We start from the raw sequence: 21,088 nt of genomic DNA, 5'->3' as shown, positions 1-21,088 counted from the left end.
ACACCATTAATTACGGTCTAAAAAAAGTTAAGCTACGTTCACATGGCAGAAAATTTGCTGAACGTCAATCCGGAAAATGTGGGCTGACAATCCACAAATTTGCATGTTCTGCTGGAGCTAGAACCACTTGTAAATGTGCCGACTCAATAGACGACAATGGATTTCTGAGCAGATTCTGCTGAAAGAATGAACATGTTTATTCTTTTGGCGGACACTCGAAACAAAACTTCTACAGCAGAAATATACAGGAAATATGGTTTTTACACAGTGGTCCCTCAAGTTACAATATTATTTGGTTCCCGGATAGCCATTGTATGATGAAACCATAACTCTATGGAAACCTGGTAATTGGTTCTGATGCCCCAAAATGTCATTATAGGAATAAGTGAGGATAAAAGTAATTAGATAACTAATTCAGGTAAAGAAAGTCCTCACCTGATGTTCAAAAGAACAGCGAATCCTCTAACAAGTAAAGAGTAGCACAGAACATGTAGTACCTCCCTGTACTGTTGGGGGCGCTACCAGACAGCCAATCAGTGCATGCACATCAGTAATACAGATGTTTTACTAGTGAAATGTCCATTCTGCTTGGTCAGTTTTTCCAGCCATTGACACGTTTCACAGGTCTGGACTGTCCATTTGAGTATGTTGAGTATAATTTCAAGAAAAGAAAATAGACGACAGCAATAGGTCCCAGCCCCCCTGCAAGTGGACCTCCAAACGGCCAGTCCGGTATATAAACAGTCCCAGAAGAGTAGGTCACAGCATTTAGATGGCAGACTCCAATAGAATGCAAAAGCTGAAGTCTTTTATTGTTACCCAAAGTGCAATGTTTCGGACACAATCCGGCCTTTGTCAAGCATAGAAACATAGTAAACATGATTCATATACAATGATTGGTGCAAAAGCAGGTGCATATAATATCACTTAATTACAAAACACAGTCTCACTAGAGTCTGATTGTTCCAGTGGACCATGTGACCTAATAACCATAGTAACTAAAAATGTACATAGACCCATAGGGAATGACTAAAGTGCAATGTGCAAACACCATTTACCCCTTCATAAATACATAATCGTTCATAAAAATCTCTGCTGCCTCCGATCGCTAACCTTTTACTTACTGTTTCAATGCCGATCAACCAGAAACAGAGGTGCATGTCTAAACATGATCCGTACCGCCCATACCTCACATCAATGCCGACGTTCGTGTGTGGCATCAATACAGACGTCACATCTGCCCTTATCCAAATTAGACTGAATCTCACAGTGTAGCTGCACTGATTAGGTCTGTGCGAGCCATAAACAGACTTTTGCTACGGATTCACTACAAAGTCCCTGCGCATGTGCCAGACAGAATTTCTGCGCATGCGTCCAAAATATACAGGGCAGGAGGTCAGTACATAGAACAAAGGGACATTTACAAATAATCAAAAAGAAGGTCTAAAGATCGTGTGACATGGACCAATCATTGTGATGCACTATGTATTTATATGAATCATGATCACTATGTTTCTATGCTTGACAAAGGCCAGATTGTGGCCGAAACGTTGCACTTTGGGTAATAATAAAAGACTACAGCTTTTGTATTCTATTAGAGTCTGCCATCTAAATGCTGTGACCTACTTTTTTGAGCCCAATTTCAAGTTACAATGGTCCAGAAAAGACTACTGCATGTTGAAAATATTGTTTATTGAGGTCATTGTAAATTGAGGGACCACTGTATTAACAAATAGGTTTGTCTTGGTGCTTAAAAGGATTTTTAAAATAAAAACTGTGTATGCCCAGAAATCTGATGACTAGCCCTATCTAGCCATGACCTTAAATGGGCGCACTCATTAATTTTTGCTGTTGGACTCCTTATGGTAAATAAAAAATCTTTCTAATGTACTTTGTTTTTAAAAAAGGAAGTTTTCTATGTTTTATAAGTTTTTGTATTTAAAAAAAAGCTTCCATTGTATTTAAAAAAAGCTGCCAATTGGTAGCAGAATGAGGGAGGAAGTTCTCCCCTGTATGGCTTCAGATGATGTCACGGCTACTGGGTAACGCCCCTTCCCAGTCTGTGAACCTGAGGCTGAGCAGAACATACAAAGCAATATCAAGGTAGAACACTAAAAAATAATAAAAAATAAATGCAGAGGGTGTTTTATCATGATGGGGGCTGTGACCTGGGAGGATTATAACATTTATCAAGTTAATGAAAGGTACTCTTTAAATATACCCGTTTTCCTGATTACAGGTCTTTTTTAATTCATACACAACATGCTTGGTATTGCCAATATATAAGCCCAAGCCCAAGTTGTGATCATGCATGTCCTCCTTGTTGATATGAACCATACTGCCCATATATTAGTCTCAACCTGCTCCATGTCACTTCATGGGCCCTACTCAGCAGTTGAAAAGATACATGCGAGCAGCTGATCAGACAAGTGTATGTAGCTCCATCAATTTCAGCTACTGAGTAAGATTAATGTAGGGTCAACAGAGAACACAATGGCTGCCATTTGTCAATGCTGTTTGTTTTTTCTATTCAGCAGGAGTGGTCTGTGACCTTTTCTTCCAAGTCAAGTGAAACTGTATTTCTGCCATTGCTGAGTGGGCACTAAGCTGCCAAATGCATACAAGGTTGGCAGGGTTGCCAGGGCAGATTTTCTCATCTTCATGGCTACTTCACAAGTTACATGTATCCAGGTTTTCGATTAGATTCTGAACATCTGAGGAGACGTTTTCAGCATCTCCATGTTACAATTATAGCACAGAATATTTTATGGGATCAGAGTTTGCTTTGGGCAAATATTCCATTTGCGGCAGTTTATGGTTTTGAGGCTCTAAATATGTTATTCAAGGTAATTAAGACGAGAGCTGCTCATTACACTAAGACGGCGCCTCCACCTGTCAGATTTTGTTGTGTTCCACAACATTGATTTGATGAGTGTGGGAAATGGGTTATGATACCTCCGAAGGCTTAGAAGATTGTGAAATTACTTTTGAAATGGTTTATTTAGTCTGTCCTGTTAAAAATAATTTTCTTGTATGTATTTGCTGTTCAATTATGTGATACTTTACCTTGAATTCTACAGCTACATAACCTAGGCTGTTCTGTTGTTCTCATCATAGTATTTTAAGAAACAGAAGAGATTAATACCGGAGAGGACAGTGTGGAAGTACTTTGTGCAGCTGTGCAGCGCTGTGGAACATATGCATTCCCGCCGGATCATGCACAGAGGTAATCTCACCATCCATCCACGGCCTGTTCATCCGACAGAGTAAAAACCTAATCCTGCACTCCTGTATAGGAATCCAGCTGTCTTTTTAAGGCAGCTACTTCATAAAGTAGTTTATCAAGTAGAAGAAAAAAAAATCAGTGAACTTGGATGTTTCCATAAATTGTCACACCGTAGTATGATAACATAGAGAAAATAGAAATAGACAATATTTATAATGTGATGTGTATTGTTTGTCGATATCTTAAAAAATATATGCACCCAAAATATACATGTATCAGTATGTCTACTACATATTTAAAATAAAAAAACTAAAAGTAACTACAAGCTTTACATGGTGGAGACCTTGGTTGCTAGTTCTTGGCAGAAAAAGCTCGGAAACTTAATGCTATAAAAAATGGGAGCATGTAAAACTAATAGTACCGTATATATCCGAGTATAAGCCGAGTTTTTCAGCACGATTTTTCGTGCTTAAAACGCCCCCCTCGGCTTATACTCGAGTAAATTCTCCGCCTGTCAATCCCTTCTCAGTAGTCTTCAACCTGCAGACCTCCAGATGTTGCAAAACTACAACTCCCACATGACCGGACAGCCATCGGCTGTCCGGGTATGCTGGGAGTTGCAGATGTGAAACACCTGGAGGTCTGCAGGTTGAAGACCACTGCGGCCTTCCTCATCATCCAGATCCCCTTTAGTTTTCTACTCACCTCTCCTCGGTGGGAAGGAAGGTTGAGCTGGTCCGGGCCATCTATGCTGCAGGGACCGTCCTGTGGGGAGGGTTAGTCGTTCTGGGCTGTCCATTTTCACTGGGAGGCCCTCTTCTCCGGCCCCGGCTAGTGATGTTGCCTTGACGACAACGCACAGGGCCGTTCATGCGCAGGGACGTCCCTGTGCTTCATCGTCAATGCAATGTCACTAGTCCGGGGCCGGCCCGGAGTGGAGAAGAGGGCCTCCCGGTGAAAATGGACAGCCCGGAACTACTAACCCTCCCCACCGGACGGACCCTGCAGCATAGGTGGGAAGGAAGGGTGAGCTGGTCCGGGCCATCTATGCTGCAGGGTCCGTCCGGAGGCTGCAGTGGTCTTCAACCTGCGGACCTCCAGATGTTTCAAAATTACAAATCCCTGCATGCCCGGACAGCCGATGGCCGGTTGGTCCGCAGGTTGAAGAACACTGATGAAGGGATTGACGGCGGTGATGATGACGGCGGTGATGATGACGGCGGTGATGATGACGGCGGTGATGATGACGGCGGTGATGATGATGACGGCGGTGATGATGACGGCGGTGATGATGACGGCGGTGATGATGACGGCGGTGATGATGACGGGGGTGATGATGACGGGGGTGATGATGACGGGGGTGATGATGACGGGGGTGATGATGACGGGGGTGATGATGACGGGGGTGATGATGACGGGGGTGATGATGACGGGGGTGATGATGACGGGGGTGATGATGACGGGGGTGATGATGACGGGGGTGATGATGACAAGGTGATGATGACGGGGCTGATGATGACGGGGGTGATGATGACGGGGGTGATGGGGGTGTTAATGACGGGGGTCTGGATGATGCTCTTCGTAGATGTATTGCATAGCTAGAGCCACCATTGGGAACCGGTTTGTTTGCATTAAGCAAAATTTAGTTGGAGCTATTAACGTTATTTAGTTTAGAAAAAAGAAGGCTTAGGGGAGACCTAATAACTATGTATAAATATCAGGGGACCGTACAGAGATCTCTCCCTTTATCTATTTATACCCAGGACTGTATCTATAACAAGGGGGCATCCTCTACGTCTAGAGGAAAGAGGGTTTCTACACTAGCAGACGGGGGTTCTTTACTGTAAGAGCAGTGAGACTGTGGAATTCTCTGCCTGAGGAAGTGGTCATGGTTAAGTCAGTAAGAGAGTTCAAAAGAGGTCTGGATACATTTCTGGAGAATAATAACATTACAAGTTATGTATACTAAATTTACAGAATGTTGATCCTGAGATTTCTTCTGATATATTTGGAGTCAGGAAGGAATTTTTACCTCCTAGTATGAGTTTTTTTTTGCCTTCCTCTGGATAAACTCAGAAGGGACTCATTAGGGTTATAGGTTGAACTTGATGGACTCTAGTCTTTTTTCAACCTTATAAACTATGTAACTTTTCAACGCTGGTTGCTTCTGCCATGGGAGCTATCAGGCCTGCCTCTTCCATACAGGACACATGTCTTAATCAGCCATGGGGATTACAGTGGCTTCCTCTGCCATTAAGTGTGCCGTGGCCTGCCTCTGCCATGAAGGATGCTTTGTGTGTGCCCCTGAAATAGGTAAATTAGTGACCTCCTTATTGGACAGGAACTGACGTACACACTGACAGTTTCTGCTTGGTGCTGCAGAATATGTAGATGCTAAATAAGCAGCATAAATGTAAGAAAAAAATTGCATTTACCAAACCTTCCTTTGTTTATAACCCGTAGACCATGTATGGTTGTAAAGGCTGTAAAAGTAAAATAAAAATAAAAAACTTTAAGAGGTTTAACAAAGTTCTACAGAACCAAAAATCTACTTCTTCAGTCTATGGCCTCTCCTTACTGTTCAGGCACTGAGGGGTAAACTAATATATCAAACCACTCATCTCCGGTTATGAAGAGTCTTTCTCCAGATTTCTGTCTTCCTTACATCTCGTCCTGTTACCTCTGTGAACGTTTTATTTCATCCGGCCTTTGAAGCGCGGCTCTGATTGGACCTGATGAATCTGTCAGAGGGTGATATGTTTTGATTCCTTTATGAAAGTGTTGTCACATCACAGCTGTGAAGTGCGGAATACAAAGGCTCCGATCAGAGTTTTGGATTTGTGTTGTGTTTAGGGCATTGGGACACATGGCTTCATAGAGTCGTACGTGTTTTCTCTGAAAGTTATCCGAACACGTTTGTAGTGCACAGAAGTAGGAGAAGCGCTAAGAATTTTATTAAAATTTGCATCTTTGCTATTTATTGGAAACAGGCCGCTAGATCACATTGCTGCATAATAGATGTTACTTCGCTGTGTGCTCGCCCATTAAGTTTATGATATTAAAGGGGTACTCCGGTACGCAAGTTTAGTACTTTTGTAATTCACGTTATACATCTGTCCACAGCATATATGTTTTTTACTGACCTCTTTTCTGTAAGGGAAATTCAGCGCTGCCGCGGCGATCCGATCATCTGTAATGGCGGACGGAGGTCCCCTCACCTGCCTCCGTCCGTCTCCTGGCATCTCCTGCTCTGGTGTGAGATCAAGCAAACCAGAGCAGGAGATAGCCGATAATACTGATCAGTGCTATGCCCTATGCATAGCACTGAAAAGTATTAGCAATCAAATGATTGCTATAGATAGTCCCCTATGGGTACATAAGTGTAAAAAAAAAGTTGAAAAATGTAAAAATAAAAAGTTAAAAAAAAGTGTAAAATCCCCTCCCCCAATAAAAATGAAAATTGTCCGTTTTTCCCATTTTACCCCCAAAAAGCGTACATTTTTAAAAAAACATATTTGGTATCGCTGCATGCGAAAATGTCTGAACTATCAAAATATAATGTTAATGACCACGTACGGTGAACGACGTAAAGGTAAAAAATTTAAAAAAAAAGTCCATGTCACATTTTATAAAAAAAAAAAAAAAATACAAAATTATATAAAAGTTTTATATATGCAAATGTGGCATCAATAAAAATTGGCCTGGTCCTTAAGGTGAAATTGGACTTGGTCCTTAAGGGGTTAAAAGCACTTTTACAGGTTTACTTTGAGTTTTGTGAACATTTCTATCCCTGACAGCGCACAGCACAGAGTGTCAGTAGTCATATGTCAATCATATGCGGGAGGCAGGCAGCAATAGTAGATGGACATTTTGGGCATTTTACATGATCAGCCCCGACCTGTGGGCACTTGCTGCTTATTTGCATATGTGAAATATAAATGCAAATTGCTTGTCTCACAAGCAGAAGTTCGCTAATGTACAGATATTCTGTGAAGGTGCTTTTCAATACTACCTGGTGCTGTTATTATTTATACTTTCCCAACAAATTCCCTTTAAGATCACCTTAAATGGGCACCCTCATTAAAATAAATTTTTGCTATTGCGCTCCTTATGGTAAATAAAAAATATCTCTAATATACTTTGTTTTTAAAAATTTCTATATTTTATTTGTGCTTAAAAAAGCTTGAGAGCCCATTTTTCCCCCATCTTATACACAGACTTTGGACTGAAGCTACAGAAAGTGCAACCTGGAATGCTGGGGGGGGGGGGGGGGGGGGGGGGGGGTGTCCAACCAACAGCATATGGCAGTTAAGTGTGAGAGAAAATGAGGCCTCCTCCGCGTGGTGGATGGGGGACACATTTTGATCAAAGAGTTCGCTAAGAGCCTCCATTTTTTTTGTCGAGAGTGCTGCTGCAACCTTTCTTTCTTTTTTGTATACTCAGTATTTGCCACAGCAGCGTGCACCCGTGTATTAGGTAGTTGTGTTGGCTAATTATCTTTTTTGTGGTTTTTTAGGTATTAACTTTTTTGTTATTCTTTTTTATTTCTACATCTTCCATTTTGAGTGGTAAGAAAAAACATTATTTTTGAAAAAAAAATGTATGTCTTGAAAAGGGATCTGTGGGTTTAGAAAAATGTATACCCTATTCTAAGGCTAGGGAATAATTGTCACATTGCGAGGAGGTCTGATTGCTGGGACCCTCGCAATCTCCTGTCCGAGGCTTCGGGCCACCTTAAAGGCATGAAGCGATGTCTGACACTCCCCTTCAATGCATCTCTATGGGAAAGCCGGAGCACTGCACACGGAAATCTCTGGCTCTTCTATAGAGCTGCATGGCACACTCCATTTAGAAGGAAAGCCAGGGCACCAGGCGGGGGTCCCAGCAGTCGGACAATTCCCCCCCCCCCCCCCCCCCCCCCCCGATCTGACTCAGAGCTGGATTATTGCACAAGAAACACTTGAATATATGCGCATATACACAAACCATAGGTACAACCATAAGCTAACTGGTGCTTATTGGTTTTCTAGAATGGCTTATTGGCTGCATTATTTAATGCATTTCATGTTGTTTTGTAGTGATAATGGAATCCTGTGTGTAAGCTAGGCTATTAATGGAAAAATTGGATGTCATATTATCCATATGCAAGAAACCAGAAGATTAATATCATCTTCTTCTTCTCCCACAGATATAAAGCCTGCTAATGTTTTTATCACGGCTACTGGAGTTGTGAAACTAGGAGACCTTGGGCTTGGTCGATTCTTCAGCTCCAAAACCACCGCGGCACATTCCTTGGGTAGAGTATTTTTCTTTTGTGGTTTAAACATTTTGCATGTATTGTATCAGAGCAGAATTGTACACTAGTGTCAATGTATGATGGCAATAAAGTATAGTCTTGCTGTCATTACCTTTTTTACAAATTTGGCCTAAATACTTGTGGACATCAACTTTCTCCCACAATAATGTCTTCTACTAAAGGTGGCCATACATTTACGGTAGCTGTTGGTCAAACGCTTGCTTGGCTGACAACTTTCTTGATTCCCCACATGCACATCTACGCTCTACTAGCTGGTCAGGTATGTTAAAATCCAGATGTTGGGAGTCAGTCTGGTACTCTAGTACAAAATATATGGTTGTCCATTTCCACCAAAATATATTGGGTTTAGCCAACTTTAAAGACCATGTACACCTCTGCACTCTGTTCTTAACTGTTGATATGATTCCTGAATGCATAATTAATCTTCTACTATTTACCTGCTACGAAAAAGGTTAACTCCTTCAGATGCACATCTTGATAAAGAGCTCGGTCCGAGCTAGAAATGCGTTGAAAGTGCTTTTTAATCTTTTATATCTACCATGATGGAATAAAGAAAACCTTTTATTGGGAGAAGCACCTGTTTTTGGAGAAATTCTTTCTTTTTTGCTACCAAGTTCTAACTCCTTCAGATGAACTCTCTGCTTTCTCAGTGGTACACACAAGTTAAGACAATGGACAAGAAGGGGATAAACCTTAAAACAGTGTTTTCCAAATTATACTGGGAGTTGAAGTTTTGCAACAGCTGGAGGCACCCTGTTTAAAAACATTGGGGAGATTTATCAAAACCTGTCCAGAGCAAAAGTTGCTGAATTGCCTATAGCAACCAATCAGATTGCTTCCTTTATTTTTCAGAGGCCTTTTCAAAAATGAAAGAAGCGATCTGATTGGTTGCTATGGGCAACTGGTCAACTTTTCCTTTGGACGGGTTTTGATGAATCTCCCCCATTGTCTAAGATGACAACTCACAGTGACTGAAGAAACGAGAGCACACAAAAGGTAGTTTACATGGTAGAATCTCATATAGTAGGCTGTAGAAGCAAAAGTCAAAAATCTTATGAAGACATATGAGAAAATATTGTTTGCACTACAATAAATACAAAGAAAAAAAAAAAACAAACAAAAAAAACATTTTAACCCCTTAAGAACCAGGCCCAATTTGGCCTTGAGGACCAGAGCGGTTTTTGCACATCTGACCACTGTCACTTTAAGCATTAATAACTCTGGGATGTTTTACTTTTTATTTTGATTCCGAGACTGTTTTTTCGTGACAGATTCTACTTTATGTTAATGGTAAAATTTTGTCGATACTTGCATCATTTCTTGGTGAAAAATTGATAAAAAAAATTGATGAAAAAATTGAAAATTTGGCATTTTTCTAACTTTGAAACTCTCTGCTTGTAAGGAAAATAGACATTCCAAATAAATTATATTTTGATTCACAAATACAATATGTCTACTTTATGTTTGCATCATAAAGTTGACATGTTTTTACTTTTGGAAGACATCAGAGGGCAGCAGCAGCAATTTTCAAATTTTTCACAAAATTTTCAAAATCTGAATTTTCCATGGACCAGTTCAGGTATGAAGTGGATTTGAAGGGCCTTCATATTAGAAATACCCCATAAATGACCGCATTATAAAAGTTGCACCCCTCAAAGTATTCAAAATGACATTCAGTAAGTGTGTTAACCCTTTAGGTGTTTCACAGGAATTTTTCACAGAAAAATCTTAATTTTTTACACTCGCATGTTCTTGTAGACCCAGTTTTTTAATTTTTACAAGGGGTAAAAGGAAAAAAATCCTCTCAAAATTTGTAACCCAATTTCTTTCGAGTAAGGAAATACTTCATATGTGGATGTAAAGTGCTCTGCGGGCGCACTACAAGGCTCAGAATGAAAGGAGGGACAATAGGATTTTGGAGAGTGAGTTTTTCTGAAATGGTTTTTGGGGGGCATGTCACATTTAGGAAGCCCCTATGGTGCCAGAACAGCAGAAAACCCCCCACATGGCATACCATTCTGGAAACGACACCCCTCAAGGCACGTAACAAGGGGTCCTGTGAGCCTTAACACCCCACAGGTGTTTGACGACTTTTCTTTAAAGTTGGATGTGTAAATGAAAAAAAAAATATTTCCATGCTCAGAAGAGGAGGAGTCACATTTGGATTTTGGAAAGCAAAATTAGCTGAAATGGTTTTTGGGGGAAATGTCGCATTTAGGAAGCCCCTATGGTGCCAGAACAGCAAAAAAAAAAAAAAAAAAAAACAACACACATGGCATACTATTTTGGAAACTACACCTGCACAAGGAACGTGACAAGGGGTAGAGTGAGCCTTAACACCTCACAGGTGTTTGACGAATTTTTGTTAAAGTTGGATGTGTAAATGGAAACAAAAATTCACTAAAATGCTGTTTTTTCCTTAAATTTTACATTTTTATAAGGGGTAATAGGAGAAAATTATCCCCAAAATTTGTAACCCCATTTCTTCTGAGTATGGAAATACCCCATGTGTGGACGTCAAGTGCTCTGCTGGCACACGACAATGCTCAGAAGAGGAGGAAGCACCATTGAGCTTTTCAAAAGAGAATTTGTTTGGAATGGAAGTCAGGGGCCATGTGCGTTTACGAAGCCCCCTGTGGTGCCAGAACAGTGGACCCCCCACATGTGACCCCATTTTGGAAACTACACCCCTCACAGAATTTAATAAGGCGTGCAGTGAGTATTTACACCCCACTGGCGATTGACAGATGTTTGGAACAGTGGGCTGTGCAAATGAAAAATTACATTTTTCATTTTCACGGACCACTGTTCCAAAAATCTGTCAGACACCTGTGGGGCGTAAATACTCACTGCACCCCTTATTACATTACATGAGGGGTGTAGTTTCCAAAATGGGGTCACATGTGGGGGTCCATTATTCTGGCACCATGGGAGCTTTGTAAACACAGGTGGCCTTCAATTCCGGACAAATTTTCTCTCCAAAAGCCCAATGGTGCTCCTTCTTTTCTGAGCATTGTAGTTCGCCAGGAGAGCACTTTACATCCACATATGGGGATGTTCTTACTCAGAAGAAATGGGGTTACAAATTTTGGGGGGCTTTTTTTCCTATTTTCTCTTGTGAAAATGAAAAATTTAGGGTAACACCAGCATTTTAGTGAAATTTTTTTAATTTTTTTTTTCCATTTTCCCATTCAACTTTAATGAAAATTCTTCAAACACCTGTGGGGTGTTAAGGCTCAATATACCCTTGTTACATTCCGTGAGGGGTGTAGTTTCCAAAATAGTCACATGTGGGTATTTTTTATTTATTTTGTGTTTGTCAGAACCTCTGTAAAATCAGCCACCCCTGTGCAAATCACCAATTTAGGCCTCAAGTGTACATAGTGCACTCTCACTCCTGAGCCTTGTTGTGCCCCCGCAGAGCATTTTGCGCCCACATATGGGGTATTTCCGTACTCAAGAAAATTGTGTTAAAAATTTTGGGGGTCTTTTTTTCCCTTTTACCGCTTGTCAAAATAAAAAATATGGGGCAACACCAGCATGTTAGTGTAACATTTTTTATTTTTTTTACACTAACAGGCTGGTGTAGCCCCCAACTTTTCCTTTTCATAAGGGGTAAAAGGAGAAAAAGCCCCCCAAAATTTGTAGTGCAATTTCTCCCGAGTACAGAAATACCCCATATGTGGCCCTAATCTGTTTCTTTGAAATACGACATGGCTCCGAAGTGAGAGAGCGCCATGCGCATTTGAGGGCTCAATTAGGGAGTGCATAGGGGTATTCTACGCCAGTGATTCCAAACAGGGTGCCTCCAGCTTTTGCTAAACTCCCAGCATGCCTGGACAGTCTGTGGCTGTCCAAAAATGCAGGGAGTTGTTGTTTTTGCAACAGCTGGAGGCTCCATTTTGGAAACACTGCCATACAATACTTTTTTTTTTTTATTGGGGGGGGGGGGCAGTTTTAGCAGGTGTATATGTAGTGTTTTACCCTTTATTTTGTGTTAGTGTAGTGTTTTTAGGGTACATTCACACTGGCGGAGGTTTACAGTGAGTTTCCCTCTAGGAGTTTGCGCTGCAGCGAAAAATTTGCCGCAGCTCAAACTTCAAGCAGAAAACTTACTGTAAACCTGCCCGTGTGAATGTACCCTGTACATTCACATGGAGGGGGGGGGGGGTCAAACCTCCAGCTGTTTCAAAACTACAACTCCCAGATAGACCGTGCATGCTGGGAGTTGTACTTTTGCAACAGCTGGAGGCACGCTGGTTGGAAAACCTTCAGTTAGGTACTTGTTGCCTAACTCAGTATTTTACAACCAGTGTGTCTCCAGCTGTTGCAAAATTATAACTCCCAGCATGTACTGATCGCCGAAGGGCATGCTGGGAGATTTAGTTGTGCGACAGCTGGAGGTTTGCAACCTCAACTTTCAGCATGCCTAGACAGTTGTTTGCTGTTTGGGAATGCTGGGATTTGCAGTTTTGTAACATCTGTAGGGCTACAGTTTAGAGACGACTGCACAGTGATCTCCAAACTGTGGCCCTCCAGCTGTTGCAAAACCCAATCATGCCCAAAAAGCAAACAGCTGTCTGGGCATGTTGGGAGTTGTAGTTTTGCAACATCTGGAGGGCTACAGTTTAGAGACCACTGTATAGTGGTCTTAAACTTTAGCCTTCCAGATATTGCTAGGCAACTCACCGGCTTCTCTAGGATCCAGGGAGCTGTATCGCCGTCCTCTTCTGCCACCGATCGCCGCCCGCTGCTGCCTCCGATGGGTAAGTGGACTTCGGCGCCGGTCCTCATCGGTTTCCCCGTTCTGCCCAGCCTATTGTGGGTGGGCAGAACGGGGAAACCGAAAGTTAACCCCCCCGCCCCCGATCGGCTATTGGTCGTCACTTGTATACGACCAATAGCAGGGATAGGAGGGGTGGCACCCCTGCCATCTCACTCCTATCCCTTCAGGGGGATCGTGGGTGTCTTGGACAACCCCGATCCCCCTTATTTTCCGGGTCACCGGAGACCCATATGACTCGTAATCGCAGCAAATCACCGGTGTGAATTCACTGGCGATTTGCGGCGATTGTCAACATGAGGGGATCTGATGACCCCCTGGACATTTGCACGGGGTTCCTGCTGATCGATATCAGCAGTCACCCTGGTCCGGTCCCCGCGCGGCGGGCATCGAAATTCACACAGATGTACGTGTACATCCTTGGTCCTTAAGTGGTTAAAGGTGACTGTGGCATTTAATTAATACCGTGTATATACTCGAGTATAAGCCGAGTTTTTCAGCACGATTTTTCGTGCTGAAAACACCCCCCTCGGCTTATACTCGAGTGAACTCCCCCACCCGCAGTGGTCTTCAACCTGCGGACTTCCAGAGGTTTCAAAACTACAACTCCCAGCAAGCCAGGGCAGCCATCGGCTGTCCGGGCTTGCTGGGAGTTGTAGTTTTGAAACCTCCGGAGGTCCGCAGGTTGAAGACCACTGCGGCCTTCAACATCATCCAGCCCCCTCTCACCCCCCTTTAGTTCTGAGTACTCACCTCCGCTCGGCGCTGGTCCGGTCCTGCAGGGCTGTCCGGTGAGGAGGTCGTCCGGTGGGATAGTGGTTCCGGGCTGCTATCTTCACCGGGGAGGCCTCTTCTAAGCGCTTCGGGCCCGGCCTCAGAATAGTCACGTTGCCTTGACAACGACGCAGATGCGTCGTTGTCAAGGCAACGGCTCTATTCCGGGCCGGAAGCGCGGAGAAGAGGCGCCCCCGGTGAAGATAGCAGCCCGGAACCACTATCCCACCGGACCACCTCCTCACCGGACAGCCCTGCAGGACCGGACCAGCGCCGAGCGGAGGTGAGTACTCAGAACTAAAGGGGGTGAGAGGGGGCTGGATGATGTTGAAGGCCGCAGTGGTCTTCAACCTGCGGACCTCCGGAGGTTTCAAAACTACAACTCCCAGCAAGCCCGGACAGCCGATGGCTGCCCGGGCTTGCTGGGAGTTGTAGTTTTGAAACCTCTGGAGGTCCGCATGTTGAAGGCCGCAGTGGTCTTCAACCTGCGGACCTTCGGAGGTTTCAAAACTACAACTCCCAGCAAGCCCGGACAGCCGATGGCTGCCCGGGCTTGCTGGGAGTTGTAGTTTTGAAACCTCTGGAGGTCCGCAGGTTGAAGACCACTGAGGGCGAATGATGAGAAGAGGATGATGAAGGGGGGGTGTGGGGATGATGAAGGGGGGTGGGGATGATGACAAGGGGATGATGAAGGGGGGGTGTGGGATGATTACAAGGGGATGATGAAGGGGGGATGTGTGGGATGATAAGGGGATGATGAAGGGGGGGATGTGTGGGATGATGACAAGGGGATGATGAAGGGGGGATGTGTGGGATGATGACAAGGGGATGATGATGAGGATGTTAATGACGGGTCTGGATGATGACAGGGGGGGATGAGGTATTTCCCACCCTAGGCTTATACTCGAGTCAATAACTTTTCCTGGGATTTTGGGTTGAAATTAGGGGTCTCGGCTTATACTCGGGTCGGCTTATACTCGAGTATATACGGTATGTATGGCGAGCGTTAGCCAAACCGTAGTGTCGGCTTTTACTTTCTTCACCCACTGTATCCCTAGTGGTTTCCTTTGACCTCATTTTTGGTAATGATTTTACCTTTTTACCGATAGTGACTGTATAAAGGTAACAGAATAGACCACTATCTACCCCGTGTAACAAGAGAGTATAAGAGCAATAAATGGCTTTATCCATAAACTTTTTAATGCACATAATAAACTATGCAAAATTATATTTGGCGCCCCCTCAGTTCAGTAAGGGTGTGGTCACATGTCATAGTGAAATCTTTGCTTTTGCAAAAATATGATGTAACCACAATACACCTCAATTTACAAGCTGATCCATGGCGGTTAATTTCTCCTGTTAAAATGCACTAATAAACGCCACATTGTGAAATATTTTGATTAAGTTGGTTTCTTTTAAGTCAAATTAATACCCTTACGTTCTGTTTCAGTGAATTGTATCTAAACTGCACACATCTAGACCTCAGTCCATCTTCACATGGGGCACTGCTGCCTCTCTATGTATAGATGTCTATCTGCACATGATTTGGATAAATATTTTTATAAAATAAAGAGAGAAAAAAAAAACCACATCAAGCCCTATTAAGATCACGTCAGGCGGAATGAGACCAAAATATGATGGTGTCCACCTAATGATGTGATGTCCTGCGACAGCTGCACTTATTATATTAATGAGAAGGAACCGGGATTCCACAAGTCATAGTCCCTATATCCTGAGCACATCAGTCAGAGCGGTAATCCAGACAGATATGAAAGGGTAACGCATTCATGGCTGTGTAGCTGAGCAAAGGTCTGCAGCAATACACACGTTTATTAACATGCATAATAATCCAGAACCTTGTATAGAGAGAATCCCAGGTACATAACAATAAAGGCAATGAATCATGTATGACCACAGTTACTATGTATGCAATGGCGTATTCAGGATTCTGAGCACAGGATTTCACAATAATAAATATACATATCATGCATATTGGTGCCGAACCATGTCTATCCCCCTGTCCTTTATGCATACAAGAAGCCTCCCTTCTGCTGCCTGCTTTTCTACACATTGTGATTACATCAGTCAGGGGAGAGATGCATTCACTGTCTCCTCTCAGGTACAAGGATTTCTGTAAGCTATGTTCACATGACGGATTAAAACCCAACGTGTGTTTCTGCGGCAGAAACCAAAGGCTGAGCCTGAGATTTATGCTGCGGATTTACTGTAGGTATACGGAAGATTCACAGGAGGATTATCCCCATTGTCAGTCAGTAGAGCAGCCAAAATAGGCGCCACTGTCATGACTGAAAATGAAAATTTCCAGTTGCATGTGAATTGGGCTCTCGAAATGCCGATTGCATACATAATAGGTGTATTGTTGTTGGATGTGACACATAATTTGGTGTAGAATCTATGTGAAAACTTTATTATGATGATTGTTCTATTTATACAGTGAACACACACCTAAAGGCTCCCATTTACACTAGATTATTTTTTTTTCAAAAAGTCCAGCTGACTGTCTATGTGTATGGGGACTTCTTGACTCTTTTCCGTTACATGTTATCGGGGAGAGAAGGATCAGGCATGTAAGATATGAACTGCCTGATCGTCTTGTGTTCGAGAAGGTAAGCTGCCGCCATAAGAATCTGGCTGCGGCTTATTCTCTCCATTAAGAACACGAGCACTCGGCCGAATTCGACATTCAAGTGTATGGAGGGATCAGGAGAGATAGCTGTTGTCTGAATTAACATTTGGTTGACCGCTATAGCCTGTGTATAGCTACCTAAACATTATGAGTAAGGCTTGGCTAACAAGTCGAAACGCGTCACTGTTTACTATGTCCGATGTACCTTGAAGATTTATAATAAAGAAGCTGTGTTTTTAACCCCTTAAGTACCAAGCCCATTTTAGTCTTAAAGGGGTACTCCACTGGAAAGCATTTTTTGTTCAAATCAACAGGTGCCAGAAAGTTAAATAGATTTGTAAATTACTTCTCTTAAAAAAATCTTAATCTTTCCAGTAGGTATCAGCTGCTGTTTGAGCTACAGAAAGTTCTTTTCTTTTTTAATTTCCTTTCTGCCTGAACACAGTGCTCTCTGTTGACACCTCTGTCCATGTCAGGAACTGTCCAGAGCTGGAGCAAATCCCCATTAAAAACCTATCCTGCTCTGGACAGTTCCTGACATGGACAGAGGTGTCAGCAGAAAGCACTGTGGTCAGACAGAAAATAAATTCAAAAAGAAAATAACTTCCTCTGTAGTATACAGCAGCTGATAAGTACTGGAAGGATTACGATTTTTTAATAGAAGTCATTTACAAATCTTTTTAACTTTCTGGCACCAGTTGATAAAAAAAAAAGTTTTCTAGTGGAGTACCCCTTTTACCCCTTAACGACCATGGACATAAACGTACGTCCTGCTGGTGCGGCGGTACTTAGCGCACCAGGACATACATTTACGCCCTGTGTATGACCGCGAGCATCGGAGCGGTGCTCGCACCATACACGGCAGGTTCCGGCGATCGCGCGGATGTCCGCCATTAACCCTGCAGATGCCGTGATCAGTACAGATCACAGCATCTTCGGCAGTGCACATGTTAAAATAGATGATCGCCCGCAGCGCTGCCACGGGGATCCGATCATCTGTAATGGCGGACAGAGTTTCCCTCACCTACCTCCGTCCGTCTCCTGGGGTCTTCTGCTCTGGTCGGAGATCGGGCAGACCAGAGCAGATCATCACCGATAATACTGATCAGTGCTATGCCCTATGCATAGCACTGAACAGTATTATCAATCAAATGATTGCTTTAGATAGTCCCCTATGGGGACATAAAGTGTTAAAAAAAAAGTGGAAAATTTTTTGGTATTTGGTATTGCCGCATGTGTAAATGTCCGAACTATCAAAATATAATGTTAATGATCCCGTACAGTGAACGGTGTAAATGTAGAAAATAAAAAAAGTCAAAAAATTCTACTTTTTAGTCACATTCTATTCCCAAAAAATGTCATAAAAATGATCTAAAAGTTTTATATATGCAAAAGTGGTATTGATAAAAAGTACACATGACGGTGCAAAAGTGAGCCCTCATACCGCCCTATATACGGAAAAATTAAAAAGTTGTAGGTGGTTAGAGATGAGCGAACTTACAGTAAATTCAATTCGTCACGAACTTCTCGGCTCGGCAGTTGATGACTTTTCCTGCATAAATTAGTTCAGCTTTCCGGTGCTCCGGTGGGCTGGAAAAGGTGGATACAGTCCTAGGATAGGAGACTCTTTCCTAGGACTGTATCCACCTTTTCCAGCCCACCGGAGCACCGGAAAGCTGAACTAATTTATGCAGGAAAAGTCATCAACTGCCGAGCCGATAAGTTTGTGACGAATTGAATTTACTGTAAGTTCGCTCATCTCTATAGGTGGTCAAAATAGGGCGATTTGAGATTACTGATTTTGTACAAAAAGTTTTAGATTTTTTTAAGCGGTACAAAAATATAAAAGTATCTAGCCCTGGGTATCATTTTAATCGTATTGACCCACAGAATAAAGAACACATGTCATTTTTACCGTAAAGTGTACAGTGTGAAAACAAAACCATTCAAAATGTGCATAATTGTGGTTTTCATTTCAATTTTTTGGGTTCGCCATACATTTTATGGTAAAATGAGAGGTTTCATTACAAAGTACAATTGGTCACGCAAAAAACAAGCCCTTATATGGGTCTGTAGATGGAAATATAAAAGAGTTATGGATTTTAGAAGGTGAGGAGGAAAAAATTGGCCTGGTCCTTAAAGGGGTATTCCAGGCAAAAACTTATATATATATCTATATCTATATCAACTGGCTCCAGAAAGTTCAACAGATTTGTAAATTACTTCTATTAAAACACCTTAATCCTTCCAATAGTTATTAGCTTCTGAAGTTTTCTGTCTAACTGCTCAATAATGATGTCACGTCCCGGGAGCTGTGCATAATGGGAGAATATCCCCATAGGAACTGCACAGCTCCCGGGACGTGAGTCATCAGAGAGCAGTTAGACAGAAAACAACAACTCAATTTCAGAAGCTAATAACTATTGGAAGGATTAAGATTTTTTAATAGAAGTAATTTACAAATCTGTTTAACTTTCCGGAGCCACTTGATATATAAAAAAAAGTTTTGGCCTGGAATACCCCTTTAAGGTTAACATGGGCTTGGTCCTGCATTTTCGTGTTTTCCTCCTCGCTTTCTAAAAATCATAACTCTTTTACATTTCCATCCAAAGACCCATATGAGGGCTTATTTTTTGCATGACCAATTTTACTTTGTTATGACATCACTCATTTCAGCATAAAATGTATGGCACAACCAAACAAATATTATTTATGTGGGGAAATTGAAAAGAAAACAACAATTTAGAAAATATTTGAAGGTTTTTTTTATTCACGCTGTACACTTTACGGTAAACATGACATGTTTTCTTCTGTGGGTCAATACAATTAAAATGATACCCATGTTATATGCTTTTCTATAATCGTCCTGCTTTTAACAAAATTAGTATGTTTATAATTGCCCTACTTTGACCACTCATAACTTTCAAATTTTTCCGTATACTGGGCAGTATGAGGGCTCATCTTTGCGCCGTCATCTGTAGTTTTTATAGGTACCACTTTTGCTTATATTTAACTTTGTAATCACTTTTTATTAATTTTTTTTTTAAATAAAATGTGACAAAAAAGCAGCAATTTTGGACTTTTTATTTGTGTATACTCCGTTCACCATATGGGATAATTAACGTTATATTTTGATTGCACATTTACGCACGCGGTGATACCAAATATGTTTATTAATTAAAACAAATTTTTAACACTTTTTGGGGTAGCTTCCCAGTACCAGTAACACTCATGCAGTCCTAGACCATGACACTCCCACCACCATACTTGACTGTAGGCAAGACTCACTTGTCTTTGTACTCATTACCCGGTTTCCTCCACACATACTTGACACCATCTAAACCAAATAAGTTTATTTTCTTCTCATAGGACCACAGGACATGGTTCCAGTAATCCATGTCCTTAGTCTGTTTGTCTTCAGCAATCTGTTTGCAGGCTTTTTGTGCATCTTTAGAAGAGGCTTCCTTCTGTGATGACAGCCATGCAGACCAATTTGATACAGTGTGCGGCATATGATCTGAGCGTGAACATGCTGACACCAAACCTCTGCAGCAATGTTGGCAGCAATCATACGTCAATTTCCCAAAGGTAACCTCTAGAAATTACGCTGAGCACGTGCATTCAACTTTTTTGGGGAACCATGGCGAGTGTAATCTGTCATATGAAACCACTGTATGGTCTTGCCCACCATGCTGCAGTTCAGTTTTAAGGTCTGGACAATCTTCTTATAGCTTAGGCCATCTTTATTTGGAGCAACAATTCTTTGTTTCCAGACCCTCAGAGGGTTTTTTGCCATGAGGTGCCATGTTGAACTTTCATTGACAAGTATTGGAGCGTGTGAGAGAGCAAGAACACCAAAATTAAGACACCTTCTCCACACTTACAACCGAGACTTTGTAACACTAACCAGTTACATGACACAGGGAAGGAAAATAGTAACTGAGGCCAATTGTAAATGTACAACAAAAATAGAGAAACATAGCCGCACATCCAGCATTTGTATTTTGATCTTCTTGCTTCTCAGCATAATTTCAAAAACTAACAAGTTGTTAGTATACATTTTGATCAAAAAGTACAAGCCCACTCGCCATGTCAAGGCCACCTATTTAAAGTGGGTCCCTAACCTAACACTGGCGTAGCGCCGGGCTTCGACCACTGCCTCTGTGACACCAAGCCCACAGGGGGAATGATCCATCCCACAGACAAAGCATCTATTTTTGTTGTACATTGTAGTGTCTCCCTTCTTACATGGCCAGCACTCCACTCCACCCATTTGGCTCAGGCATTTTTAATTAGCAGGAAACTGCATATGGGTTTCCTCCTAGCATTCTCCCAGCCCTC

At 42.2% G+C, this 21,088-nt stretch overlaps 1 protein-coding gene across 1 annotated transcript in view; it reads left to right on the top strand.

Moving 5' to 3' along the window:
• LOC130330290 (serine/threonine-protein kinase Nek6-like) overlaps positions 1-21,088 on the top strand; it is a 90,454-nt gene that overhangs the window by 34,667 nt on the left and 34,699 nt on the right. The window contains exons 5-6 of the mRNA XM_056553583.1: positions 3,118-3,226; positions 8,415-8,522. Of these exons, the coding sequence (XP_056409558.1) occupies positions 3,118-3,226; positions 8,415-8,522 (217 nt within the window). The remainder of the gene's footprint in view (positions 1-3,117; positions 3,227-8,414; positions 8,523-21,088) is intronic.

Source organism: Hyla sarda, unplaced genomic scaffold (assembly GCF_029499605.1).
Source record: "Hyla sarda isolate aHylSar1 unplaced genomic scaffold, aHylSar1.hap1 scaffold_332, whole genome shotgun sequence".
Lineage (NCBI taxonomy): Eukaryota > Metazoa > Chordata > Amphibia > Anura > Hylidae > Hyla > Hyla sarda.
This window is presented reverse-complemented; position numbering and strand designations above follow the sequence as displayed.